This window comes from Camelina sativa, chromosome 10 (assembly GCF_030686135.1).
Source record: "Camelina sativa cultivar CO46 ecotype springtype chromosome 10, ASM3068613v1".
NCBI lineage: Eukaryota > Viridiplantae > Streptophyta > Magnoliopsida > Brassicales > Brassicaceae > Camelina > Camelina sativa.
Genome location: NC_141889.1, coordinates 6,972,355 through 6,998,342, shown reverse-complemented (window position 1 = coordinate 6,998,342; position 25,988 = coordinate 6,972,355). Strand labels below are relative to the sequence as shown.

Here is a 25,988-nt window from a genome sequence, read left to right as displayed (position 1 = left end):
AAAATGAAAGATAAATGAAGAGGAGGAGGGGCATGGGCAAAGGTTTGTTTGAAAGAGAAGCAGCAGACCAAAGCCCCCCTGCAAAACTCTGTTTTATCAATGACACATTGTGCTCTGTCTGTCAAAAGCAGAAAAAAAACTTGCCTTCGTTCTGATTTGCATTTATTGCTTTATTCCCAAACAAAATGCATAAAATAATAACAATATATATGGGATGTTATTATTCTTTTTAAAATTGTTAAAATAGTACTATTTGCATTACTCTTTAGGGATTTTTTATATATAAAAAAAATGAAAGCAAATGTTGAAAACGAAGAAGCCAACTTGTCATGTTGCGAGTCCCTTGTTTTTTCTCTCTGCCAGTCAAAAGAAAATAAAAAAACTCACTTCTGTATTTCGCTTTTTTGGCTTACTTGTGTGTCTGTTGGTTTGGGTTTTGTTTGGCCTTCACTTTCGTTTTTAGACTCGAATTGATCAGTGTTCTCTTTTTTCCCCTGTCACCAAGATCAAATCTAGGTTGATCTTTTGATTATGCAGTGAACAACCCCATTTAAGAGTTATTTTCCCTCCCAAAGACATGAAAATGAAACAATTTATTCCCTTATTTTTTTTGAGGTTTAAGTTTATATAATAGACATTTGGTACAACAACACATCATAAAAACAAAAGGGAGGGATATAGTATCACATAAATAACAAAAAAAAAAAAAAAAAAAAAATGGGTACCCAAAAACATCATGGTCGGGGGGAGATCATAAATGCAATTGAAGGCGCGTGTTAGAGAGACTCGTGTGGTTCTGATATACTCCCACGTGAGGATGTGACAATTGAATACCACTACTACTACACTTGCATACAAATTATTACCCAATCTTCTTCCTCCTTCATTAATCTGATCATAAAACAATATAAGACAATCATTCATTTCATTCCCATTCATAAAAATATACTACCGACACTTGCATACAAATTATTACCCAATCTTCTTCCTCCTTCATTAATCTGATCACACGACCGACTCGATCCAAGATAAAAATATACTAGTACTAGTTCATAATTATTAAAATGACGTGTTTACCCTTATATTGTAGTATTCCTAATATTTTCTTTTGTTTTTCCTTTCTTGCGAGTATATGTTTACCACCAACTGCATCAGTAATAAACGTACCAACCCATTTGTGGTTGGATGGATGGATACAAGCGAGATTCATTCCTAAAGTTTTCTAACGGTATCAATCAAAGCGGTCCACATTAACCATGTCACGACTCACTACTCTATACCATATATTAAAAATCATCATTTCAAAAAAAATGAAGAAAACATTAAAAAGTGTTTTAATCTATTAGTATCAAATTTAATTGAACATTCGTATATAAGTGAATTAATAATACTCGAAATTGAGTACCTTTACCATGTTTTTGTTTTAAAACAAAAAATTTGGTAATTTTAATTCATCAAAAAATACTATTGCTAAAAAAAAAAAGGACTATATATACGACTGTAGTGTGTGTAATACACAGACGAGAACCATCCCCACATCCCTTTTCACTCTCTCTCTCTCTCTCTCTCTCTCAAAAATCGCTTCGTCTTCTACCAAGGCGACACCACTTGCAGACGAAGAAACTTAAGGTGAGTGAGAAACTCTCTTTTTAAAAACTGTACGGAGTACATGGAATCTGTAGGAGATTTGTATATTTTGTTTTCTGGAATTTTCTCAATCATCCTCTCTCTCTCTCTCTCTGTTGATACTTTTTTGTTTGTTTGCTCTGTTTGTTTCACTACGCTCCAGCTTTCTCTTCGTTTTCCGTCAGATTCAGAATTGCTTTTTTTTTTTTCCCCAAGAAACTCGATCGAGAGATTCCTTACTTCTTTTTTTTCTCCATTTTAGTCGCTTTTATTATACGATTCATCTCTGTCTCCTGATTCGCTTTACGATACGATTCCTGAATCGCTTTCGTATCCTTGCTTGATTTTGATTTTAGTATATTATTCACTTTTTGCGATGAAGTTTTGTTTTGCTCCAGAAACTAGTTAAATCCGGTAATGCATCATCTCGCCGTCGATTTCTCTGATTTTAGGTTTTTAAGCTTCTCTGTTTCTCTGTTTCTCTGTTTCTCTGTTCTCTGTGTCTCTGTACATTTCGCTTTTCAATTTTTTAGGTCAAAAGGATTTGAAAATTTTCTGCAACAGATTCCTTCCTTGAATGAGGGGCCGCGTAAAAAAAATCTCCATTTTCCTATGATTTTTAACTGTTCATTTGATACGATTGATGCAAAGACAAGACTAGTCGTGTGATTTTATTTATAGATAGAGAGATACTCTGTTCTCTTCTCTTTCCTCTGATTTTTTTTTTTTTTACAGATTTTCCGGTAATAGTCAAACATCGACGTTGACGGAACAAGAGAAGGAGACGAGAGAGAGAATCAGAGCTTTCATCATCATCAGCTATATTTTTAGTTTCCCGACGTCTAACCACATGAACCGGCGGCGACTTCTGATTTCGGCGATACTTCTCTCATACTTTCTTCTTCACGGCACGGCTCTCGCCTCCGGTACTACCGAGACTTCCTTAATTCAGATTTTAGATTTCACTTTGTTGTTAGTTTTAACACTGGCTAATGTCGTGGTGGTTTGAAAATTGAAACACAGGGGTAAAGCTTAGAGGTAATCTGGATTTTACTAAAACGACGACGTTACCTAGCTCTTCGCATCGGAAGATGCTTCTTCTCTCTCCTGGTAATTTTGAAACTTTTGATTTTTGTTTTTATTTACTTTTGCCAAATCGATGATTGATATAACTTTTGTGTTGAGTTTTGTTAAATTTGTCTTTGTTTGCTCCATTTTTGGTTAAGATCCCTCGTGAAATGGTGTGATTTTGTTTTGTTTTGTATGCTGCATCAGAACCTCTTCTTCCTCTCTCTCTCTCTCTCTCTCTCTCTCTCTCTCTCTTTGCTCTTCTGTAAACACACACACACCTTACCTGATGTGTTTAGTCCTTTTTTTTGTCACAGCGTCGTCGTCAGTCTTTCGCACGTCTGTGTTTTCTTGCTCCCCTTTTGTTTCTTTTGTTCGTTATACTTTTGTGGACCCTATATATATATTCATGACTTATTATATATCATCTGTGGAATTATAATAAAAATACAAATAACATCATCTTAAGATTTGAGTTTTTCAAATGCTCTTGAATCTATTTTTTTCTTCTTGTTTGTTATAATTAGTGAAAACAAAAAAAAAAAAAAAAATTGGTGAAATTAGTTGATGACTTGTTGACTATTGACTCTAGAGTGCATACACCTGTAGAGTAGAGCAATGCTTAAAAAGCTTCCTACTTCATCCAGCTGTCAAATTGATAGTATTTCTCTTTATATTTTCTTTCTTCTACTCCAATAATTTTTGGTTATTATTCCATTAAGTTTTACTAGAAAAATGGAGTTAGATTAGTTCGAGTCTTTTATTTTGTGTATTCAATAATTTCGAAAATTGTTGTTATCTTCTTAGCAATGTAGCTACGTAATATAGACTAAAAAATCCCTTTGTTTTTATTTTGAAAAAAAAAAAGGAAAAGCAGAAAGGAGGGCAGAGCCAGAGAGGATAGGAGACAAGTGCAAGAGTACAGACATAGTGGTGAACCAAGCTGCAACGGAACCAATGCCGAGCGGGATACCAGGTTACACGGTAGAGATTACCAACATGTGTATGTCTGGATGCGTTATTTCGAGGATCCACATCAGCTGCGGTTGGTTTAGCTCAGCTAAGTTGATTAACCCAAGAGTCTTCAAGCGTATTCACTACGACGACTGTCTTGTCAACAACGGCAAGCCCTTGCCTTATGGCTCCACACTCTCTTTTCACTACGCCAACACTTTCCCTTACCCTCTCTCTGTCGCCTTCGTCACCTGCTCTTAGGCTGTTTGCTTTCTTTTTTTTTCTTATAGGATAAACTGTGGGAAATTAAGAGAGTCGTATTAGATACGGAAATATGGAGATTAATCTTATTCATACGAATACCATCATCCACTTTTGTTTTTTCTTCTCTTGGGATGTGGAAACAGTGATATTATATATAAGTATATAAAAAAAGGAATCTATCAAACTCTTTTTCCCTCTATAAAGCTTAACTATTACGAATACCATCATCCCTCTATGACACAATACAATTACAGTATGTTTATCTAAAAGTAGATTTACCCCCTCCCTCTCTTTTTGGCATCATAATTAAAAAGGTTTTGGTTAAAAAGGTTTTGGTTTTGATCAATACAATTAACAAAAATATATTAGAAAGATATAATAAGTATATTTTAGGAAGATTTTATTTTTAGCTTTAATATATTGATTTTTAATTAATAAAATACAATTTCTTTTATGTTTAGAGAGTAATTTAGTATAATGAAATAGTTGTTTCAAAGGGTTTATGCATGCATTTATAACTTAGTTTATGTCTGTCTGCATTTATAACTTTATAAGTTGCTAATGCTAAGATTACGACGACTTGTGATATATACGTTTTCTATAACAAATGAATATTCATTTGATAACAAAATAAAGGGAGCATATATTTGGTCAAAATTGTTCAGCATTTTCTTTCCTTTTTCTCTACAAATAAAAGTTATTATTTGCATATACAACGGTATAGAATATTAGCTTATCTTTGACAATCTTAATCATTCATTCGCGAGATGTATGTAATCAAGACTATCAAGTATAAAAAGATGGTATGCTAAAACTTAAAGTTCATTTTTTATTAAACATTGATAAGTATCATTCAATTTTTTCATAATGTGTGGCTCCTCTGCAATTCATATAATGCTTAGTGTCACATTCATAGTTTTTCTTTTTGGTGGTCTATGCCAGGCTAGTCGGCATGTAAGTGTGGATATCATCAATGACATTGTTCCAAATGTTCAATTGGCACTACATTGCAAATCGAAGGACAAAGATCTCGGATCACAATCTTTAGTCCCTCATCAATACTGGGGATTTAGAGAAGCTATTAATATTTGGGAAACCACTCTGTTCTTTTGTCATTTTCAATGGGGAAGTCAATCTAAATGGTTTGATATTCTTGCAACTAGGAGAGATCAATATATATGTGAACATCATCCGTGTGTTTGGAGTATAAGACCTAATGGTCCATGTAGATTAACAGGTCAAGAACAATGTTTTCCATGGAATGCATAATAATGTAACAATATTTCATATTTATAAGCTAAAGAATAAAAGAATTATTTTCCTTTTACTACACCAACATTTGATGTCTTGGTTGTGAAAGGTAATTTAGTATGGTTTTGACTTTTGATACCAATCCTGCGCTTTCTTAGAATAGTATAGTAGAGACGAAATTAAGAGCCTTACATATATTGAAATATGTGATTAATCAACCAGACTTTAATGTACTCTAATTTTGTTTAGTGAATATATATGACTCACTATTTTTTATATAGAGGGGTGAGCATGTTAGAATCATTTTTCTTTTAGGATTGATAATTGATTGTATAATTTATATAATTTGGTATTAAGTTAATTAAGTTTATATTTCTTGTAATTATCTTTAACCATTTAAAAAAATAAACAAAATTTTTATTTATAGAGTAAGATTAGAATTATCTTCTTTACAGTTTAAAAAATTAACAAAAAACAAAAATTATTTTGTTATATATATATATATATAATAACATTTTTGAAGTACATTTGGTGTTCTACCTTTTAATTTATACTTACTTAAAAAGTTATTTACAAAGCTAATCCTTAAAAAGTTGCATAAAATACAATAAATAAAATTATGGGAAATCAATTTAATATGAAAATTTGATTTAATATTTATGTATAAGAATTTTTATAGATAAGAAAAATCAATTATGAATATTTAACACCATTCAGTGGAAACAATCAGTTATTAGTAAGATTTTTAGAGAAAAGGAAATCCATTGTGATGATTTAATGCTACGTAACATATTTAAATCGAAATAAATTCCTTAGTTTCTAAAATTTTTATACATGCAATCAAGAAAATATAGCAAATTAAAACAAATTACTAATCATACACTCCTTATTAATGGTATAATCCTTAGCTAAATACTAAAACTTCTACTTTATTCCCTAATTGTGATATTTTTTTAGATTGTATATTTGCCCAACAAGATTTTCGACGATCAGTCACATATAAAATCTCTCACATCTTATTATAGCACTATAAATGCGTTTTTGTTGACAAAAAAATATAAAAATAAAAATAATACGTTTCATGTTCAGCAGCTAAGAACACCAAATCGGAAAAGCTATATCATCCAAAAAGAAACGAAAACTTTTTTTGCCCGCTTCTTTTGATTTCACATTTGTGAATTGCTCTCCAAATTAATAGACAAGTCGTTCCAAAGGTTTATGTGACAACAAAATCTATACTGCGTTTGTTTATGTTTGTAGATAATTTGTTAGGATCGAGGTTGAGAAGAAGTTTGGTTGCTTTATTTTGTTTTCTTGCGTTGAATTTAATTTCAAAGACTATTATTGGTTTTTTTGGTTAACTTTTTATTTCTTTATACAATATTATATGAGTAAACAGATGAGAATTATCTCTACTCTTTTTCTTTGTTATTAAAGAAAGTATCTTTGGGTTATGAAATGATAACAAAGTTTCAAAAACATTTGTTTTTTTTATCAAACCCAATTTTTAAACAATTATTAATTATTATGCAAATTTTGTTGCCAAAACTCTTAGAGTACACTACATAGTATATGAGAGAAACAAAAATACAATAAACCCATGAACTAAAACAATAAAATATAGATATACCCAAATTTGTAGGAAAACTGAAACTTGAATATCTGAACTGAGGAAAGTTACGTGAAATAGAGTTGAAATTGAAAAAAAATCAATATTAATATTAAAAATTTAGAATATTAGACAAATATTGTTACGTAATATAATACGGGTTAAATCTTAAAGATAACAATCAATACAATTATACGATCTCAAACACTAATAAAAAATTAACAAAATTAACAAATAAATATTATTCAAAATTTAAATGTTAGTTTTAAAAACATTATCCCGCGGCATATCGCAGATTAACATCTAGTTCTATAATTAATTTTCAACACTTCAAAAATGGTTTGAATAACTTATGGGACACTACTCCATTCTTTTATCATTTTAAATAGAGAAATAAATCTAGATGGTAACAGAGATAAAGATGCAAACATCAACCATGTCTTTGGATTAACAGATCAGGAATTATGCTTTCCATGGAATGTTGTCTTTGGTCAGCATTTTTCTTTGATTTCTTTCTACAAATAAAAGATATTCTATTTTGACAAAAATAAATAAATAAAGACATTTCCATATACGAAAGTAAAGAGCATACTGTATCTTTGACTATCTCAATCATTCTTCAAATGTGACCGGGTATAAATAGATGGGATGTTATACCTTAAAGTTCATTTTTATAAAACATTCACAATTATTATTGAAAAAAATATTTATAATGTATGGCTCATCGGCATTTCACTTCATATTTAGTGTGATATTCATGGTAATACTCTTTGGTGGTCTATGCGAGGCTAGTCGGCATGTAAATGTGGATATCATCAATGATATTGGTCCAAATCTTCAATTAGGACTATACTGCAAATCGAAAGACGAAGATCTCGGAGCACATTATTTAGCTCCTCATCAACACTGGGGATTTCAAGCAAAACTCAATTTTTGGGAGACCACTCTATACTTTTGTCACTTTCAATGGGTAAGAGGAAGTCAATCTAAATGGTTTGATATTTTTGATGCTAACAGAGATTATCGTCTAGGTATATGTCAAGATAATCCGTGTGTTTGGAGTATAAGACCTAAGGGTCCATGTAGATTATTAAAAGGTAAGGAACAATGTTTTCCTTGGAATCCTGCTACTTGAATACCGTTGTAACAAGATTTCATCATATTTATAAGCTAAAGAATAAAAAGTATTATTTTCTTTTTACTAAACTAACATAGTAACACTTTCCCTTTGCTAACCCTTATATAACATAAATTTTAAACATTTTTAGTAGCTTCTTTGTAAACGTTTTTCTTCCGGTTTGGGCTACCAATTTTATTATTTTTTTTATAAATAATGTTTAGTTGACAAAAAAATGTATAATTTATATCATTTATTTATGATTTATGTCTTTAAATCGAAATCAAATTTTATTCATAAATATATTTTATTTTATATGCAAAAGTCGCTGATTACATTTTTTTTTGTTAATCCTTAATATATTAAATTAACAAAAAAAGATAGATTATGATTAGATTTTGCGTTAATATATTTCTGATTTTTATATGCTTGGAAACTAATTTAGTATGAAATTTTGAATACCCTCAAGACCTTATAGAACAAGCCTATTGGGGTCACCTAATACATAAGGAGATGAAAACCGATTGGTTCAAGAGCGAGAGTTTCATACGAATTTTTTGGTTTAAGAATGAGGTTCATGTTGACCTGCTTTCTGTTATGTGAGGTAGTTTCCCAAATTTTGACCCTAAGCTATATGTATCCCAAAAAAAAGGTTGAAACTTATTTTTCTCCAAATCAAAAGTTTGAAATCTAAATCTCTCCGAGTTAATAATTCCAGATCATTTTAAGCCACAAATCTAGGTTATCAGTTTATTTTATTTAACCAATAAATAATAATAAAGAAAAAAAGTAAAACCAAGTATAACCAGACAAAACCAATTGTTTTGTTTGAAATCATGGGCATGACTTGGAGTCTTAGATCTCATGTATGTTTCATTGTTTTGTGTCCAGATGATTGACACTTGTTATGCGTGCTATTATTTCAGTGATTAGGTTTTGAACTGATGGGTTTATTTAATATATTTTGATGAATATTATATATGATTGATGATAATTATGAAATATTATCTTATAAACACCTTTAAATTACTATTAAGACAAAAAAAACATTTCAAACACACAATTTAAAAAAATATAAAATATATAACGTTATACTTAAACGTTATACTCTTTTAAAAATTCAAATCTGATAAAAAATCATGAATTTATACTTAAACGTTATACTATTTTTCTTTATCTTCTTCGTCAGCTTCCTCACATTCTTCCACTGAATAATCATTCAAAATCTCTTTTTTAGACTACCACATAACTTGTTAACCAATCAAATTCCACGACCAAAATCATTGCCTCTTTTCTCGTTTAATTTGTGCAATTTATGAAAACCAACATAGTCACCACATGCACTCAATTATTGATACTTTCATTGTATACTTACTCGGTTTTAGGTTCACACGTACTGAAACTTCTCAAATAAAAAAATCTTTAATACTACAAAATTATAATTTCTCAAACCAAAATCGTTAATACTACAAAATTATAAATTACTTGGAAAGAAAGTAAAATGCAAAAATGTATAGCTAATAAAGCATCTGTGATTGTCGTCGATTCTTCTTCTTTAAACCCCAAAACTTGACTCAAACAACATCAAATCTAGGTCTTGCGACGTCAATCCTTCTTTCTTAAACCAATACTGAAAGAATATCAACTCATCTATAAAGCCATAAACAAAAACATGTATTAACGTTCATAAGATATAAAAAGCACAAACGAAGATAAATAAGATATTTGAAAATTGAATATATAATATTTAATAATATTTAAACTTTAAATATTTAATAGAGTTTAAATATTTATAATATTTTAAACTTTAGATGTAGTTTAAATAATTATAACATTTTTTAGAGTTAAAATATTAATGATACTTAAACTTTTTATCATATTTTAAACTTTCTATGGAAGTATTTATAGTATTTTTAAACATTCTATTAAGTTTAAATATTTATAATACTTGAATCTTTTAAAAGTTTCAATAGATATTTGAATCTTTTAAAAGTTTCAATAATTATAATATTTTAAACTTTTCAACTACATCTTAAGTTTCAATATTGTTAATACTTTAAACTTTTCAAATATTATAATATTTTGAAACTTTTTGGAAGTTTTCATTTGCTATAATAAACCAAATAAAACTTTTAAATTTGGACGCTTGATAAATCAAGTTTCATGTTCATTCGTAGTTGGAAGGATATTAATCTTATTTATAATAGTTTCCATCCATCGTCTAAACCTTTCTAGCCGATATAGGACGTTGTACATACACTTATTTATAAGTATTATAATATAAAAATTTTAAATAATTTCAAAAATATTAAATATTGAGATGACTGATCTTGATTGGTCATTTAAAAAAATCTTAATATAGGTAATTCTGAAAATTTTAAATAATGTTAATTAGTGTGACGGCTAATCTCTATTGGCTGTGTTAAATCCTAGGTAGACAGGAGCTTATAGTTTCTCTTTTTATTTAATAGAATAAATTAAATATTTATGAATTTATTGTTATTTTCAGCTTTTTCTTATTTTAATTTAATTTAGTGAAAAAAATAACATTAATGGTCGTGTGTACTGTACTACTGTGTATGTTAGTTTTGGAAAAGACAATATTTTTTTTGTCGTCAATTTTATTACGCAAAAGCTTAGGAAAAAAGACTTAAATAGAATGTTTTTGCATCAATTTGAAACTGTCGTTAAAATATGTACTCCCTTCCATCCGTTAAATGACGCTAGTATTTGACGTTAAACATATTTATATCGTTTTTTAAAATGAAGCAAAATAATTTAAAGTCAGGTCAATGACACGACAGTTTTGTAACTAACATTTAAGTTTTTCAACTCGGTTATTAAGTGACATCAAGGTAAATAAAAACTGACGCTAAAAGCCTTTTTTTTTTGCAGCGCCATGGAGTATAAAAAGATGAGATGCTAAAACTTATACTTTTATTTTTATAAAACATTCACAGGTTATTATTATAAACAATATTATTATGTGTCGTTTATCAGCATTTCATTTCATATTTAGTGTCACATTCATTGTATTTTTCTTTGGTGGTCTCTGTGAGGCTAGTCGACATGTAAATGTTGACATCATCAATGATATTGGTCAAAATCTTCAATTAGGACTATACTGCAAATCGCAAGACAAAGATCTCGGAGCACATTATTTAGCTCCTCATCAACACTGGGGATTTCAAGCAAACCTCAATTTTTGGGAGACCACTCTGTTCTTTTGTCACTTTCAATGGGCAAGGGGAAGTCAATCTAAATGGTTTGATATTTTTGATGCTAACAGAGATTATCGTCTAGGTATATGTCAAGATAATCCGTGTGTTTGGAGTATAAGACCTAAGGGTCCATGTAGATTATTAAAAGGTAAGGAAAAATGTTTTCCTTGGAATCCTCCTACTTGACTACCGTTGTAACAAGGTTTCATCATATTTAAAAGCTAAAGAATAAAAAGGTAGTATTATTTTCTTTTTACTACACTAACATCGTAACACTTTCCGTTTGCTAAGCCTTACATGACATAAATTTTAAACATTATAAAAAGACATAACATCATATACACTTACACCTTAAACAAAAGATGCAAACTGGTTAGTTTAAGAACGAAAGTTTCATTTGGACCAAGTTTGGATTAAGAATGGGCTTTTGATGTCGACCTGCTTCTCGGCTGTGAAAGGAAATTTAGTAAGGATTTGATACTAATCCTGCTCTTTTTCTAGAATAGTATAGTAAAGAATTAGGGAAATTAAGAGCCTTATAGATACTGAAATATGTGATGAATCATCCAGACCATACTGTCCTCTTTTCTTTTTTTTTGTTTTTCTTTATAATTTAGATGTGGAATGTTTTGAGCAACATTGATAGATAAAGCAAAATATCAAACTTGATGCATATTAGTAGCTAGAAAATGTCAAAATCCGGAGCAAGAACACACCCTAAAGCCGATTGGGTCATAATAAGTTGACTTAACCCCCGAGGAGAAGACTACCAACAGAGAAAGAACCTCCTAAACAAGTAGATCAGATCACTTGTTTATTGTCGTCACATTAAGAGCATACCTCACTTAATAAGGATAATTAAAGGTTGAACGGAAGAGGCACCAAAACGGTTTGGTCAACAAAACATCTAATAAAAATCTCAGAATTTTATATAGCCAAAGCGAGATAATTTAGAGAGTTAAAAAGACTGTACAGAAATTTGGCCATTAGGCAAATTCACCAGTACTATGATTATTGTGATGTGAACGGAAGAACTGAATATTTAAAGGCAGAGTTTTTCTTAATGTTGTTGATAGATAGTATATAATAAATCTTCATCACGCGTAATCGACCTAGTAGTAACCTATACAACTTCAGTACATTGGGACAGTAAGGAGAAAAACAAATAAGAAACAAGAGGTACCTTGAAAAGAATTTAGTTCATTTTCTTTCTACACATTCAAAGATAGAAAAAAACTCCACAGCTTTAGACGGAAGCTTTACTTTTACTTTTTTTTTTTAGCTTTCTTTTGTTTTTTTGGTTTCTTCTGTACCGGAAGAATTGAGACTGCGTGTGTATGATACATGTCTTGCTCCCTTCACAAAATGGTACATGTGCAGATTACCGTCTTGGGTGCTTTATCAACCTTCTTCTCTGTTCAATCAAAAACAAACATTCAAGTGTTAGTTCGAATTCATCAACACCGTCTTCGAGTATTCATGACTTTGTCAAGATTGTTTATAATAAACAACATGGAAACAAATCTTAAAGATTAGCAACGACTATTTTCAAAGTGAGATCCATTCTCTAGAAGATTTGAAAAAAAAAAAAAAGTAAGAGCCATCGTCTAGCAGGTTTGAATAAACGAATGTCAGTCAAACTAATTGTTGACCCATGACGACCAGTAATGAATTCAGGCTATTCTTTTCCCTCATGGCATGCCTTTGGTAGGCTTACAGCTTACTTTGCTTTATTTCTCACTCAGAAAAAAGAACAAAGAGCACACCAGAAACCTAGGAATGAATGGTAGATAAGTATCTTTTCACTCTGTGAAGACAAAAAATAGGTAAAGACCACTAACCACCTGATGCATCTACGCTGATAGGAGGTTGATTGAGTCAGTAAAGTATGCTTCCAGAAAATAAAAAACAATGTACTGATCCTAGTCACTTGCTGATGTGCAAAATCTAGTTGATGAACACTATTATGAAATTTGACCAGCCTCGAGTATGTATGACTAGAGGTAGATGATAACATTATAAGAAGTAAAGTTGAGCCATATAACAAAGATCAAAATCCATACAAGTGACAAGATAAATAACACAAGACTTGAGAAAGAAATAAATTGAAGAAGCTTGATCTCCATGAAAAGTTAAAAAATTGATGATATACAAGACAGGAAGAACATTTAAACATAGAACAAGCAAAAAAGAGAGAACCTGTTTTGGATTTAGCAAGAGAGGGCTGTACAACAACATGCATCACAATGACTCCACCAGCAATATCTCCAAATGGTGTCTTACACTGTCCAACAGTCTTAGTGTTCTCCAAGATCTTACCTGAGCTGATCAGCTTCACTTCGTTTATCCCCTTTGGAACAACTGTTTTGCCTAAAGATAAAACCACAAAAAAAAAAAAAAAAAAAAAGTAAACTGAGCATTTTAAAGAAGCTGCAACTCACAACAAATGATCCAAAAGACTTAATATTTCTCATACTCTTTACAACTTCCAAAAAACTGGACTAATCATCATCTACTCCAGCTCTAAAGTTTCCCATTTTCTACCGGTAATTGCAAGATTCAAAGACAATTAAAAAAAAAAAAAACGAAACTAGTGGAGAGATTAAAAGAAAACCCTAAACAAACAAACCTTTGGGCCAATCGGAGACGACCCTCTGCTTCAAAAAATCAACAGTAGACGCCGCGGAATACCGAAAAGGTCCGATGTCAGAGCCATCGTACAGCCTGAATTTGATATCTATTGACTCTTCCTCCGGCATATCCGTCGTTGACTTCTCTCTCTCTCTGACTTCTTGATAACCGCCTAACCGATCACCAATCCCGCTTCTCAAAAACCCAACCACCGAAGACAATTATTTCAGATCTGAAAGAAAAAAAAAAAACGAGAATCAGAGCTCTCGCTTCGATTGAGATATACGACCCCAAAATAAAAAAAAAAAAAAAAAAAGAGGAATATGAAACTGAGAAGAAATTCAGATACAAAGAATCGTAGCTTCCGATATCGTCTTCGGATCTTCTTTTTAATTTTTAATTTGAGGAGGTGTGATGAATAACGAAAACGAAAAAGGCTCTCAAGAGTCACCACCAGCACCAAATAACCCCAAAGTTGCCTTCTCAACTCAAGCCGACGGTTTTCACCCTTTCTTTTTTTTTTCTTTTGTTTTGCGTCGTCACTTCTACTACTCTTCTCTCTCTCTCAAGCCGACGTCTTCTACTTTTTATCGTCCTTCTCAAACGCTGTCGTTTTATTCGAAATTGAATTTTTTTACCCCCTGTTAAAAGTTAAACTGTTCCCACCATATTTTTTTTTTCTTTTTTTTTTTTTTTTTCTAGATTTTGGCACTATGTTTTTTCGTATGTTCCAAATCTTTTTAATAGTCTTGTCGAACATAAATTGATTTATGGGGTATTCTTTGTGATTAAAAATTCATATTTTTGATGTATGTTAAAAAAAATGGCCTTTTATATTTTTAGATGGGGGAATACACAATTAAATTAATTATACATGAAGTCATGAACTATGAAATTTCAATTATCACAAATATCTCAAGTATTGAGTTGTCCATATTCATACACTAACTGATTTAATTTTTAGCCTACAATGATCCTAACACCGTTAGTTATTTATTAACTCACGATGGAGACGCTCCAACACTTATTATATACATACTTAAAACTCTTTTGTCCAAACTCTTTCTATACATAGCACTGGTGTGTGTGTATCCATTTACACCACTAGTGCTTAATTTAGTTTCTTTATCATTTTAATTTCATTATATTTGTACAAAAAGGAAAAAGATACATTCGATTACCTTCTTTTCTTTTTCGGTTTATTAATAGAGAATTTGATGAGTCATTGATGATAGATGATAATGCGTCAGTGCTTCTCCCAGACAGCAAAGTCAAGGCCTGAATAAGCTAAAGCATAACTAGGAGGAACGAGAGTTCCCAAATCTAGCTTTGGCCCTATCTTCATAATAACCTTCTCATCGATCATAGCCAAGTAGAGATCTGACTCTGCTGCTTTTATCGTAACTGAGCTCGTGCTACCAATCCCATTTCTGTTCCTTATCGCCACCAACTTTGATATACTCTCTTTTAGTCCCCATTCCATGTAATGATTATAAAACTGCAACAATAAACAACCTATCAATTATAACAAGTATATTTTCATTTTCTATCTATCAAAAAATGATTCAAATCTATTAAACCACACTACAAACTAAAAATAGATATATGGAAGTTTTTTATGTATCTCTCTCTATATACTTACAATGCAAGGAGTTCCCGGATGAGTAAGAATATAAACGTATCCAAGCAAGACTTTATCAGAAGGGAAGACCCACGTTCTGAAAGTGTCGTGGTTTTCAATGAAAGTAACCGCGTTCCCGGGCATGATTCCGATAACACCAGGCGGTTTTCCCTGCGAGTCTTTTAGTCTCCAAAGCTCACCTTGGACTGCAGACTGTAAGATCCCTTTCGTTGTGAAGTCAAAAGCTGTCAAGACACCACCACCCGCTTCCTCTACCCACTGTTTGAGACCCGACCTATGCTGGTCCTGATTATAGTCCAGTTTTCCATCTCCTCCATACTTCATATCGTCCCATTTCTCACCCACCGCAAAGTCCGGTGAAGTATTCTACGTATCCAAAAAAACAGAGGAAGTAACTACAGAGCTCTCTAGTGTGAGTTACTTATGTCCGTAGGTTAGACATAAGTATTCTACTAACCTATGTCTCTTATAGTATTACTAGCTAGACACTAGTGTTGGTCCGATATGAGTATCCGTATCTGATTACTTACCAGAACGTATAATTTTGGTGATGGAAGATGCATAACCTAGAACGAAATCGAATCTCCAACCATGGAATCCGATATCAGATTTAAGCCAGTTCATCCAATCAGACAACTCTTTCTGAACTCTAGGGTTAAGGTGGTCGATGTCTGGAGCCCCGTTGAAGTCTCCTCCGGTGTCGATGTTTCCGGTACCGGGAAAGTTAGGGTCATTACGGCAGACGAAAGCAGGATCCCAATCAAGACGATCATCGGAAGTCCCACCTTCGAAATAACAGTACCCACATTTATCGTCTTTTCTCACACCTGTTCTGTGGTTGATCACTATATCAGCCACAGCTTTTATTCCTTTTTGGTTAAGTGCTTGGATTAGTGATTTCAACTCCGTCTCTGAGCCGTATTTGGAGCTGTTCAGATCGTATAGCTTTCCTGGTAAGTACCCTGAGAATTGAATTTGAAGACGGAGTGAGTGTAAAGACTAATTAAAAGAGTAAAAAGCAGAAACAGAACCTTCAGGAGCAACGGATTGGGAAGAAGGAGGAAGCCAAATATGAGTGGTTCCAGCGTTGGCTATGTCGTCGATGGAGTTGTGGATAGAATTGTAGAACCCTCCTTCTTTCTTCCATGATTCCCAATTGAAACTCTTTTGTGTTGCAAACAATTGTATAAAACCAAAACCCCAATATATAAGTGAATGAGTCTGTGTATGTATGTAAAGAAGCAAAAGTGTAAAATACTTTTTACCTGAAAGAGTAAGGTGGAAAACGTGAAGGTTGGGAAGACGATGAAGAAAAGAAGACAAGTGAAGAGTAACGCATGGAGAGAAGTCATTGTTGTCTGATGGTTTTAATTTGCTTCTTCTCTGCTTTCGTGTGTGTTTTTTATATTGAGACGCTGCCTCAATCTTGTAGAGTTACGTAACTTAAACGATACGTCCTTGTCATTATCTGAGTAAATTTCTTCTACAATCTGTTTCTTTCTTGTGGATGAAATGTGAATACATTTCCAAGATTTTAAGACCAAAAAAAAAAAAGTCTTTCCAGGGCTAGATCAGCTCTAAATCTAAGTCAAGTTTGGCCTCCCTTTAGCTCCGTTTGTCACGATTGAGATTATTCTAGGAAACATGATCTATTCAGCCAAAATATGCTGTTTGGGCTGTTTGATTGGGCCGTAACACTAACTTTGCCTAGAAGAATTATAAAGCCCAGAGTTTAAACATGTTAGGGTAAATGACAATTAAGAAGAATATGAATTTAAATTTATGATCAAAGTTAGTCCAGGTCGATTTAATTGTAGTCTACATCTACATGTTGAGGTTAATGTTTCTTTTGGGGTTTCAAGTTTCAACGTTGAGGTTAATGTATACACCAAGTTTTTCTTTTTTCTTTTTAAAGATGTGATTTGTGAGTGATCATGTTATTTAATTGCTTTTCAGTTTTCATACCCTCTTAAATCTACCGGACTATTAAAGTAAATAACGAGAAACAGAGCATCAAAAATATTTCACAAAATTCTAATAGACGTACATAAATTTTTCAAAGGATAGTACAATTCCGAGATATTTTCGAAACAAAATGATGAGAAAAAAAAAGACAAGTTTGGGAAACCAGACTCAACAGTACAACATAATTAAAACCACTAATTCGTAATAGAAAACTAAAATCTTGATTTAGTTTGACATTTTCTTGTCCATCTGATCCTCTAAGTCACCACCATAAGTTTGAACAGGAGGGCTCACGTCAGGATTAGTCTGCGGCTGAACCGTCAGCTCACCAGAAGCTGGAGTGGATGAAAGCTTGACCATGTTGATGGAATGATCCGCCGACACCGTTTTGGGCTTCTCTGTCTCATCAACAACCACTGATGGGGTTTTGTAGTACTTGAATATGACGTAAAGAATCATTTGAACTGCTCCGAGAAACGCACCCAATATATTTGGAAGCTTCAATAACAAAAGGTAATCACATCATCAGTAATAATCCACTAAGGCAATAACCATTTTGTTTTTGGAGGGGAACAGTAATCCCATTACTCGCCGACAAACCAAAAAAAATTATGTAATTGTACTCTCGGTTTCTTTAACGCCATCATATAATATATGATTGTAAACATAAAGCAAAAGTAGCGTACGGCTGAAATCAAATTATTAGCGGTCTTTAAATAGACGGAATTTGGGCAAAGAGACAAAAGGTGGTGGAAAAAAAACTCTTTTTCCCTTAAATGTGAACCAACCATAATAATATATGATACTACGTTTGCGCTGTCCAGTTTCATATGCTTAGGAAAAGAAGATTCAAATATAAAATAAATAAAAAAAAGGGCAAAAGAGAGACTCACTGCGACGTAGAAGTCTTTGATAGCAAGACCGTAGAAGAGCCACGTAATGGCGCTGAGTGTAAGAAACAATGATAGGGAGAAAGGCATAAACTCCACACTCTTTGTTCGTATCACCACTCTCTGCATCATCATTTTTTTCATAAGTTAAAACTATACTATAAATATACGTAAAACATAAAGAGATGCTATCACCAGAAAAGGTAAGACAAAGAAGCTACGTACAGTATATTATTTTGTACATAAAATTTAGAGTATATTATTTTCTTCATTAGTATGACTCTTTTAGATCATAGACAATTATTTCTATGTTTGCGTGTATATTATTCTTATTATACATGTCACATAAGTTTGTACGTACCATGATGCTCAAAGGAGCTGCGAAAACACAAACAGAAAAGCCGACGCAAATCCCTCCAAGGACTTTCTCACGGTTCGATCCTTTGGTTAAGAGCTCACAAACAAGAATAATAGCAGCAAAACCCAAGAAATTCAAGAGCCCAAGAACCTTCAAAGTTGATATCTGCAAAGTCGTTGTTGATATATATATCATCATCAGCGAAACACCTAAACCTTCTTTTTTTTTTTTTTTGTAATATATACAAGTGCATGTTTTTAATATACGAAAAGAAATGGTAAGGTTTAAAACGTACTCTAGCTTTCTTGTTAGCATAAGTGATGAAGAGGATGATGTAGATGATTTCGATGAAGCACCCCACAGCGTTTATGGTGATGAGAAGGAAGCCTGATCCATCTTTTTGCATAGCGTAGTAAATCCATAGCATCGCACTGAAGAGCGCTGACACGTAGGGAAGTGATTCAAAACCTTCAATCGATTTTTTCTTGCAGATTCTTACAAAAGTTGGCCTGAAAATAGTAATACCCAAAACATTTTTTTTTAATTATGAGAAAAGAAAAAGAAAGAAAGAAACAAAGAGTGTTTGAGATAGATGATGCTTACACTGGTGCCAAGAAAACAATGAATGATATGATGTTGCCTGCAAAAATACATATTTCAAAGATAGTACAGTTAAATTTTCTATGCACTTACTAATAATAGTTACAGGATATATAATAGTAGTATAACTTTGATGTTTGTTTATGAATGCTTGATGATACTTACCCATGATTCCAAATGTAACTGCCAATACGTTGTGAGTTAGAGCCATTGGTAGTTATTTTGTGAATGAGCGAGCTCTTCAAGTATCTTTCTGAGTATCGAAGAAAATAAGGAAGCAAGAGAATGGGAAATAGATAAATCTTCTACTCTTGATGCCTCTCTATTTGAGTTTTCTTCGATATGAATTAACTAGCGAGGCCAATGGCACACTATATATAGCGAGAGGGTAACATGTGCAAGGGTTCCAAGTTTATATGGTGGGGACGTCGTCGTTTCGTGGTATGAGAGAGAGAAGAACATCGCATATTGATGGTCTCAGATATTTCTATGGTATTTTAAAATGGAAAATATTTGATAATTTTATGTGGTATGCACTCTTGGCGTGTATTGTATTTGTGTCAAACTTTTATGCCAAACCTTGGTTTATATTATTATCGTAAGTCATTTAAGTGACCTTTCTTTTTCCTTTAAACCAAATTAACATAAATAAATGAGCTTTTAATATAGGCTTTAAACTTGTTGGTAATTTGTTCCTTTAGCATGACCAAAAAAATAAACTAATGATCGGCTGATAGCTTTCTTTCTAGCTAACCATTCAAACATATAATATTTAAATCTGATGGTTATCTTTCGTCACTGTGTCTGTATGCAGGTTCCAGTATATATTCTATCAGGACTCAAACTATACCTATGCTATGTGAACTATTCCAAACTTTGCATGGTAAAAAATTGCCACAAACACTCCATCATGGTTTGTTTAATTAGTTACAAGAGGACCCTTTTTAACGTTTCTACTGTAAATGATAACTAATTAAGACAAGAAATTATAGAAGTAATATTAAAATTATAAACAAAATGTATCTGATCATTTTCAAAATATGGACTGCAAAAGTTCGTAATTCCATTCCATCTCCATCCCGAATCGTTACATTACATATATTTCCATGGTACCATGCATGTTTGCTCTCCTTTTTGTGTTCATCGTACCAGTAAAAAAATGAAACGTTTAGGTGTCCGCCACGTGTGACATATTTTATGTTGTCTCTGAGCACTCTTGAACTTCATGATTAGGCAGCCAAAATTAGGTCTGTAACTAATTTTATTTTATTAGATTTCATAGCAACAGATAATATCTTGTCCGTGTGATAATGTATATAAACGGTTCGAGAAGAAAGCAAACCAATATAAATGTTATAAAACAAAGAATAGTGCGTTTCATCTTAGACGCGACTGTCGCCATGTGTAAACCGCATAGGGTAAGATTCACCATCATGCTTCTTTGATGTACCACTTGACTACTTTTTCATGCTAATCTAATTATCTACACAATTATTATCGTATCCAACAACAATCTTCAACTAATTAGTAAAACAATCCATGCTTTTATCTGTTTATGATAATTTAGTTATGAAACAAAAATTAGTAACATCCAACTAGTGGAGCTGATATTAATGGAATTAATCATATGATATATACACTACTTAGGTTGTAATTCAGTTTTATGGATACTACCACAAATGGCGAATCCAGAACATAATTCTACATGGGCACAAACTATAAATGACAATGAATTCATTAAAAAAATCTTTAAAACCTGACATGAAATAGAAAACGAACCCAATACTTTAGAAATAGCATGGGGCAACTAAAACCAAATCAGCTAGAAACACTATATTAGCCATGACATTTATTAAATTTCTAAAATTTGTATAGGAATATACGTATAATTCCACTTATTGTTACAGTAATAAAATACACCGTTTAACATGACCAAACTAATTGAATTTTCTGTACGTACGTAGAGCATTAATATAATTTTATAGAACAAAAATTATAAAACATTACTTAAAACTAAAATAAACTTGATAGAGAAGAAAATTTTAAAAATGAAAGGTGGCATGTTAAATTTTGAATTTGTAAGCTCAATCTATAGGATAACTGTAGTTAACATGATTCATACTAATTTTTATTTTCTTAAGGAATCAACAATTCATTACTACTTTTCAGGAGTTATGGAGATGCTTCATAATAGCCGCCAGATTTTTACGTGTGTTAATGTAAAGTTCGAAATTGGTCAAAATGAGCTAGTCACGATTTACTTTCATTGTCCTTTACCATCAGTCCTAGACATATATTCTTAAGTAAATAGAAACTATTTCGAATATCATGTGGCGTGATATAGTATCTTGAGGGTTCCGATTGTACCAAATGAACTGATCAAGGCCACATGGACCATGTCACTATTGCTAAATATGCCGAAGATTAACATGTTTCTTGTAAACGTTCTTATTCTTAACTATTGCTATACTTGGTCTTATGTAACATCAACACATCAAACAATAATTCAATCAAAGCTAAATCATCTCATATAATACGTACTTATATTATAAAAGTTCTCAAGCATTTAGTTACTAGTACTTATTAGCCAGATGTCACAAAATTGTCTAGCCAGCGTTTCAACATATTAATTATCGATGATTAAAGCATTGCTTTTACATTTTATGTTCATTGGCAAACAATAAAATCGGTGACAGATACGGTTGTGTGTGGCTTCAAAACCATATTCAATTCGTGAAAAATAAAGTGTGGATGCTATCACAAGGGTTATATCATACTACCATCAATTATTTAATTATCTTTTATATAGAATTAAAGTACCTAAAGGCTTAAAGCAATACTATATATATACTACTATATAATCATCAAAAAAAAAAAAAAACTAAACTGATAATGCATTTGTGCGAAATTCATCTTTCTACTCGTTATGGTGTGAACATGATAGTATGCAATAGCGGTGACTGATAGTCAATCGATTGTAATAGACACAAATACTTGGTCAAATTGCAAGTATTTGCATGACAGCATGAACATGAATATTGCAAGTATTTGCATGACAGCATGAACATGAATGGTTTCAAGCTAGTTCTTGTTTGTATGCTGATGATAACAATAATATTATTGCAAAAAAAAAAAAAAAAACTAATTAACAAACTAGATATCTCGTCAAGATCACAAATGAATGACCAAAAAAATACACCATGCAAGTAATTTAATTAGTCAAAAAATTGAGAATTATTATATCTTTTAACTCTGTTTTGTTTGGTCCGTCTCTTTCATAGTTCCATTTACTCCACTCACTGCTTTTGTCCTATTATTCCAGTCATTCCATATTGATAGTTTCGGTGTAACCTTTGAGAACAAAGTATACATATTAGTTGGAGACTCTCTAAGATAATACATATTTATTCGATCCCAACCAACATACAAAATTGTAAAAGCAAATAAAACGAGTTACATATATAGAAGTTTGACAGCATGACTATTCCACATGTTTTATTAATAACTTTTTTTCTTGACTACAAAACACAGTCATTGCTAAATCTTGGATCTTACACAAATCTAACTTTTATCTACTATACACCAAACTATTTACCAACAATGTTATCTCTAACATTTACAAATCTATAAACTTTTTTGTTTACTCTAAACCAAACTGTTCGGGTGGTGCGTTGTCTGCAAAGACATCACTTTATATCAATAAAATTAGTTCCTAGGTTAATATACTTTAAATAAAAATTACAATTAAATTATGAGATAAAAAAGAACTTCGTTTGTCGAAAAGTAATATTCAGCTTGTAAGCCTAGAGTATCAATTCACATAATCTATTTATAAAAAAACTTGCAAAAAGGTAATATATAACCTATGAAAGTAGAAACAGAAAATGTATGGTTGAAATGTAAAAGCGTTTGAAAATGATTGACTTATGAAAACCCTTTTTTTTTTGTTAAAGCTTATGAAAACCCTTTGAATGTTGATTCTTTTTTCCACCTTTCATTGTGGTCTCACTTACTTAATCAAAGACAAATTAAATGATTGGATTGTTGAATAAAAAAGTAAGTAAATAATTAGCAAATGAAGCTTTTACTTTATGGGAGTCTCTGTGGTTCTTCTTCAGTCAAAGGGAGTGGTTCCATCCAACCATGCAGATTCCTTATTAAACGGTTAAAATTCGTCCCCAACCATTCTTTCCTCGTCCTCACTTTCTTCACTCTTTTTCCGAATCCGAATTCAAATATTTTAACTGAGAGAGTCTGTGAGATGTCAGCAAAATCAATATTATTACCGTAAGAGAAGAGCATATGCTTCAACGTTCCATGTATACACAGAATCAATATGTCCGAAATATAAGCTACTATGTAAGAGAATATTGAGTTTGTGGTTGCAATATATATAAGTCTAATGGAGTTCATCATTAAAAAATGTTCTATATGTATTATGCTAATTAGGAAATATGGTGTTTGGGTTGTAACACCCACTTTCTCAAGACAAATCACATTGAAAGACATTTTCTTTTCAGTACATAACCTATTAACCTTAACTCATCGTCCACTTAAAGTGCTTTACCCATTAATATTTGCCACCTTAGTTTTTTTTTCTTTGTCTTTCACCTTTGAAATCCAATATATCGTTGTTATGGAAAGTCGTCAAATCTACAATAAGCCTAATGAACATTCAACCTCAGGAGTAGGAAATATGTATCATAGTAATCTCCATTGCGGATTGCCTATTTATAAATTGAAATCAACGTCCTAGTGAGTTTTGAGTACAATGAAAATTGGTTGGGAACTAACTAGTTAAGGATGTCCTTGTATTTCCTCTAGTCACTTATCTCCTAACTTATATCCTGATTCATCACTTAGCTCGTGGTAGTGCCGAGGTTCATCCTAACGCTTGGCTGACGATTGATGTAAAACTGATCGATGTTAAAAACGTTATATATAGAGATTGAACCTGCTTGGTTCCCATAAGACCATAATATTTTGTTATAAATTATGTATTGCGTTTTTCCTTGCTTCATTATATTGTTTTCCTCTCCCAGATAGCTTTTCCTGACCTATTTAATTTACAGTAGATTAAAAAGCAGAACTACTAAACTGTGTTCCTTAGTAAGATATACTACTATTTGACATACCAGATAAATGACCTGTACACTACACCTCAAATTTGGACCAATGAATTCATTAAGCGGGAAATGTAGCTAGCTCAACTAATACCTCTGCATCTTACTGCTTGCTTAATTATTTCATCAGGAAAATCACGAGTATACACACATTACACATGTAAAATGATAACAACTTATCCATAGCTCTCGTGCCACAATAAAGAGAAATACACAGTACATCAAATATAATAAAAACTCAAGTCTGCTCTTTTGTAACTTAGCAGAATCAAAAGTATACTCAACTTGAACTTGCAAAATATATAGGAAACAACAAGCTAAACTGTGTCTTCTCTACACAGAGAGAGCCAATTGAATGCTAACAATGTAAGTATTGACACATGATTTTGCAGTTAAATATGGCTCAGTACCCAATATCAGCTGGATCACCCATGTACTCGGCGACTTGTTCAAGTTTAACATTAAGCATCTCCTGGCTATCAGCATCGCAAACAACACCAGTTTCCTTATCCAAATCTTTCTCAACAAGACTCCCAAAACAACCTTTATGTCTACCCGACAGAACCAACACCCGCCCTCCTCGCCTAGGCAATGCGGTCTCTAGCAACTTCTGATCGATCCCTTGAACCAACTCCTGCGTCTCATCCATAGTGATATCACAAGTTGTCTGCCCAACAACATCGGTCACCACTCCCTTTTTAAGATACAACCTCCCACCTTTCAAATCCTTGCTTACTATTCTCACCCTTATATGACTTGTAAGCCATGAGGCCTTCTCTCTAGTTTGACCTCCTCTATAGTTCTTCTTACAGCCTCTAACTTCAGCGCGACTCTCTCTCTCTGTTTCTCTACTGCGTTTACTCACCACTACTCTATATTTCTCCTCATTGATACCTACTTTCACTTCCTCCTGGCATCCACCTCCGCCTGTAATGTTGTTTCTGGATTTGTCTGATTTACCAATTTCTTTGGCCCTTGGGACAGTCCAGAGTGAAGCCAAATCCTTCATTACCAGACCACTTCTTGTATTCAACAATCTTAACATCCTCTTTAGCTTTAAGACCTATACCCTGACCTGGTTTCCAACCATAGCCAGCAAGTAACGCTTCTCCAAAGCCATCCACAGGAAAGCTCTCGAAGTCCTCTAGTTCAGGAGCATCAGGGAGTGATGCCAGATCTTTCCTCATGCTTTTCAGTAGCAACTGCTCCACAGGCTCTGTCTTCGAAGCGTCGGCTCTCTGACGCAGATTTAAACCGTACGAAGTGTTGTTATTGGAGACAGAGGGAACCACAACCTCGGCCTCGAATTGGAGACCAGAAGACTGAAGCGGGAGATCGATGTTCTTGCAGGGGCTCCTCCGACGGTCCTCAATGGGAGGTATTACGTATTTCGGTTTGGCGTGGGTTAGGGTTTCGGAGGGATCGAATTCAGTGACGAACTCCTTGAGATTTCCTTCATCGACGCCGTCCTTCTTGTCGGAATTCAACCTAACTCTAGATCCGGATCCGGATCCGGAATTGGATTTGGATTTGGGTTTGGAAGGGATAGAGAAAGAGAGCTTCATGGTGGATGAGTCCGTACGTAACCCTCGCAACAGTTGGAGGAGATCTGTGTAAGAAGAATTTGATGAGAGACTCTTTTTGCGGCTAAAAAGTCTTTCATATGACC

General features: G+C 32.7%; 4 protein-coding genes and 4 pseudogenes across 9 annotated transcripts in view; 4 read left to right on the top strand and 4 right to left on the bottom strand.

Annotated features, from left to right (window-relative positions):
• Nucleotides 1-1,252: 1,252 nt before the first annotated feature.
• On the top strand, nucleotides 1,253-4,096 carry LOC104717773 (protein TAPETUM DETERMINANT 1-like). Of its 2 annotated transcripts, none has more exons than XM_010435400.3 (4): nucleotides 1,253-1,629; nucleotides 2,362-2,552; nucleotides 2,650-2,736; nucleotides 3,563-4,096. In XM_010435400.3, the coding sequence occupies exons 2-4, from the start codon at nucleotides 2,477-2,479 to the stop codon at nucleotides 3,907-3,909; spliced, it is 510 nt and encodes a 169-aa protein (XP_010433702.1). In that variant the 5' UTR covers nucleotides 1,253-1,629; nucleotides 2,362-2,476; the 3' UTR covers nucleotides 3,910-4,096. The 2 variants fall into 2 exon arrangements, with proteins under 2 accessions (XP_010433702.1, XP_010433703.1); XM_010435401.3 differs by having other exon boundaries at nucleotides 1,620-2,040.
• Nucleotides 4,097-4,491: 395 nt separating this feature from the next.
• On the top strand, nucleotides 4,492-5,181 carry LOC104717772 (S-protein homolog 20-like). Its single transcript, XM_010435399.2, has one exon. It carries the CDS (start codon nucleotides 4,780-4,782, stop codon nucleotides 5,179-5,181), a length of 402 nt encoding a protein of 133 aa, XP_010433701.1. The 5' UTR covers nucleotides 4,492-4,779.
• A 2,269-nt stretch (nucleotides 5,182-7,450) lies between these two features.
• Nucleotides 7,451-7,978, top strand: LOC104717771 (S-protein homolog 20 pseudogene; annotated as a pseudogene).
• A 2,895-nt stretch (nucleotides 7,979-10,873) lies between these two features.
• LOC104720132 (S-protein homolog 20 pseudogene) lies at nucleotides 10,874-11,302 on the top strand (annotated as a pseudogene).
• Nucleotides 11,303-12,164: 862 nt separating this feature from the next.
• Nucleotides 12,165-14,473, bottom strand: LOC104717769 (membrane-anchored ubiquitin-fold protein 3). 2 transcript variants are annotated; one of them, XM_019231363.2, is made up of 4 exons: nucleotides 14,091-14,473; nucleotides 13,740-13,973; nucleotides 13,310-13,480; nucleotides 12,165-12,524 (listed from the first exon to the last, which is right to left on the bottom strand). In XM_019231363.2, the coding sequence occupies exons 2-4, from the start codon at nucleotides 13,867-13,869 to the stop codon at nucleotides 12,469-12,471; spliced, it is 357 nt and encodes a 118-aa protein (XP_019086908.1). In that variant the 5' UTR covers nucleotides 13,870-13,973; nucleotides 14,091-14,473; the 3' UTR covers nucleotides 12,165-12,468. The 2 variants fall into 2 exon arrangements, with proteins under 2 accessions (XP_019086908.1, XP_087325349.1); XM_087469223.1 differs by having other exon boundaries at nucleotides 13,310-13,471; nucleotides 14,091-14,304.
• Nucleotides 14,474-14,750: 277 nt separating this feature from the next.
• On the bottom strand, nucleotides 14,751-16,799 carry LOC104717770 (alpha-amylase 1-like; annotated as a pseudogene). Its single transcript, XR_015568490.1, has 5 exons — nucleotides 16,649-16,799; nucleotides 16,415-16,547; nucleotides 15,920-16,345; nucleotides 15,384-15,778; nucleotides 14,751-15,239 (listed from the first exon to the last, which is right to left on the bottom strand). The product of XR_015568490.1 is annotated as an alpha-amylase 1-like (transcript).
• A 606-nt stretch (nucleotides 16,800-17,405) lies between these two features.
• Nucleotides 17,406-25,988, bottom strand: part of LOC104720131 (bidirectional sugar transporter SWEET14-like) — a 37,899-nt gene continuing 29,316 nt past the window's right edge. Inside the window, exons 1-6 of one of the 2 annotated variants that reach the window (XM_087469222.1) lie at nucleotides 19,362-19,724; nucleotides 19,200-19,236; nucleotides 18,892-19,105; nucleotides 18,600-18,761; nucleotides 18,242-18,361; nucleotides 17,406-17,846 (exon numbers count right to left, since the gene is read on the bottom strand). In XM_087469222.1, coding sequence (XP_087325348.1) covers nucleotides 17,574-17,846; nucleotides 18,242-18,361; nucleotides 18,600-18,761; nucleotides 18,892-19,105; nucleotides 19,200-19,236; nucleotides 19,362-19,407 — 852 coding nt within the window. In that variant the 5' untranslated portion in view covers nucleotides 19,408-19,724 and the 3' untranslated portion in view covers nucleotides 17,406-17,573. Of the gene's footprint in view, nucleotides 17,847-18,241; nucleotides 18,362-18,599; nucleotides 18,762-18,891; nucleotides 19,106-19,199; nucleotides 19,278-19,361; nucleotides 19,725-25,988 lie in introns of those variants that run through there. The other variant, XM_087469221.1, reaches the window with a different exon arrangement.
• LOC104717767 (protein MOS2 pseudogene) lies at nucleotides 24,486-25,884 on the bottom strand (annotated as a pseudogene). Its single transcript, XR_015568488.1, has one exon. The product of XR_015568488.1 is annotated as a protein MOS2 pseudogene (transcript).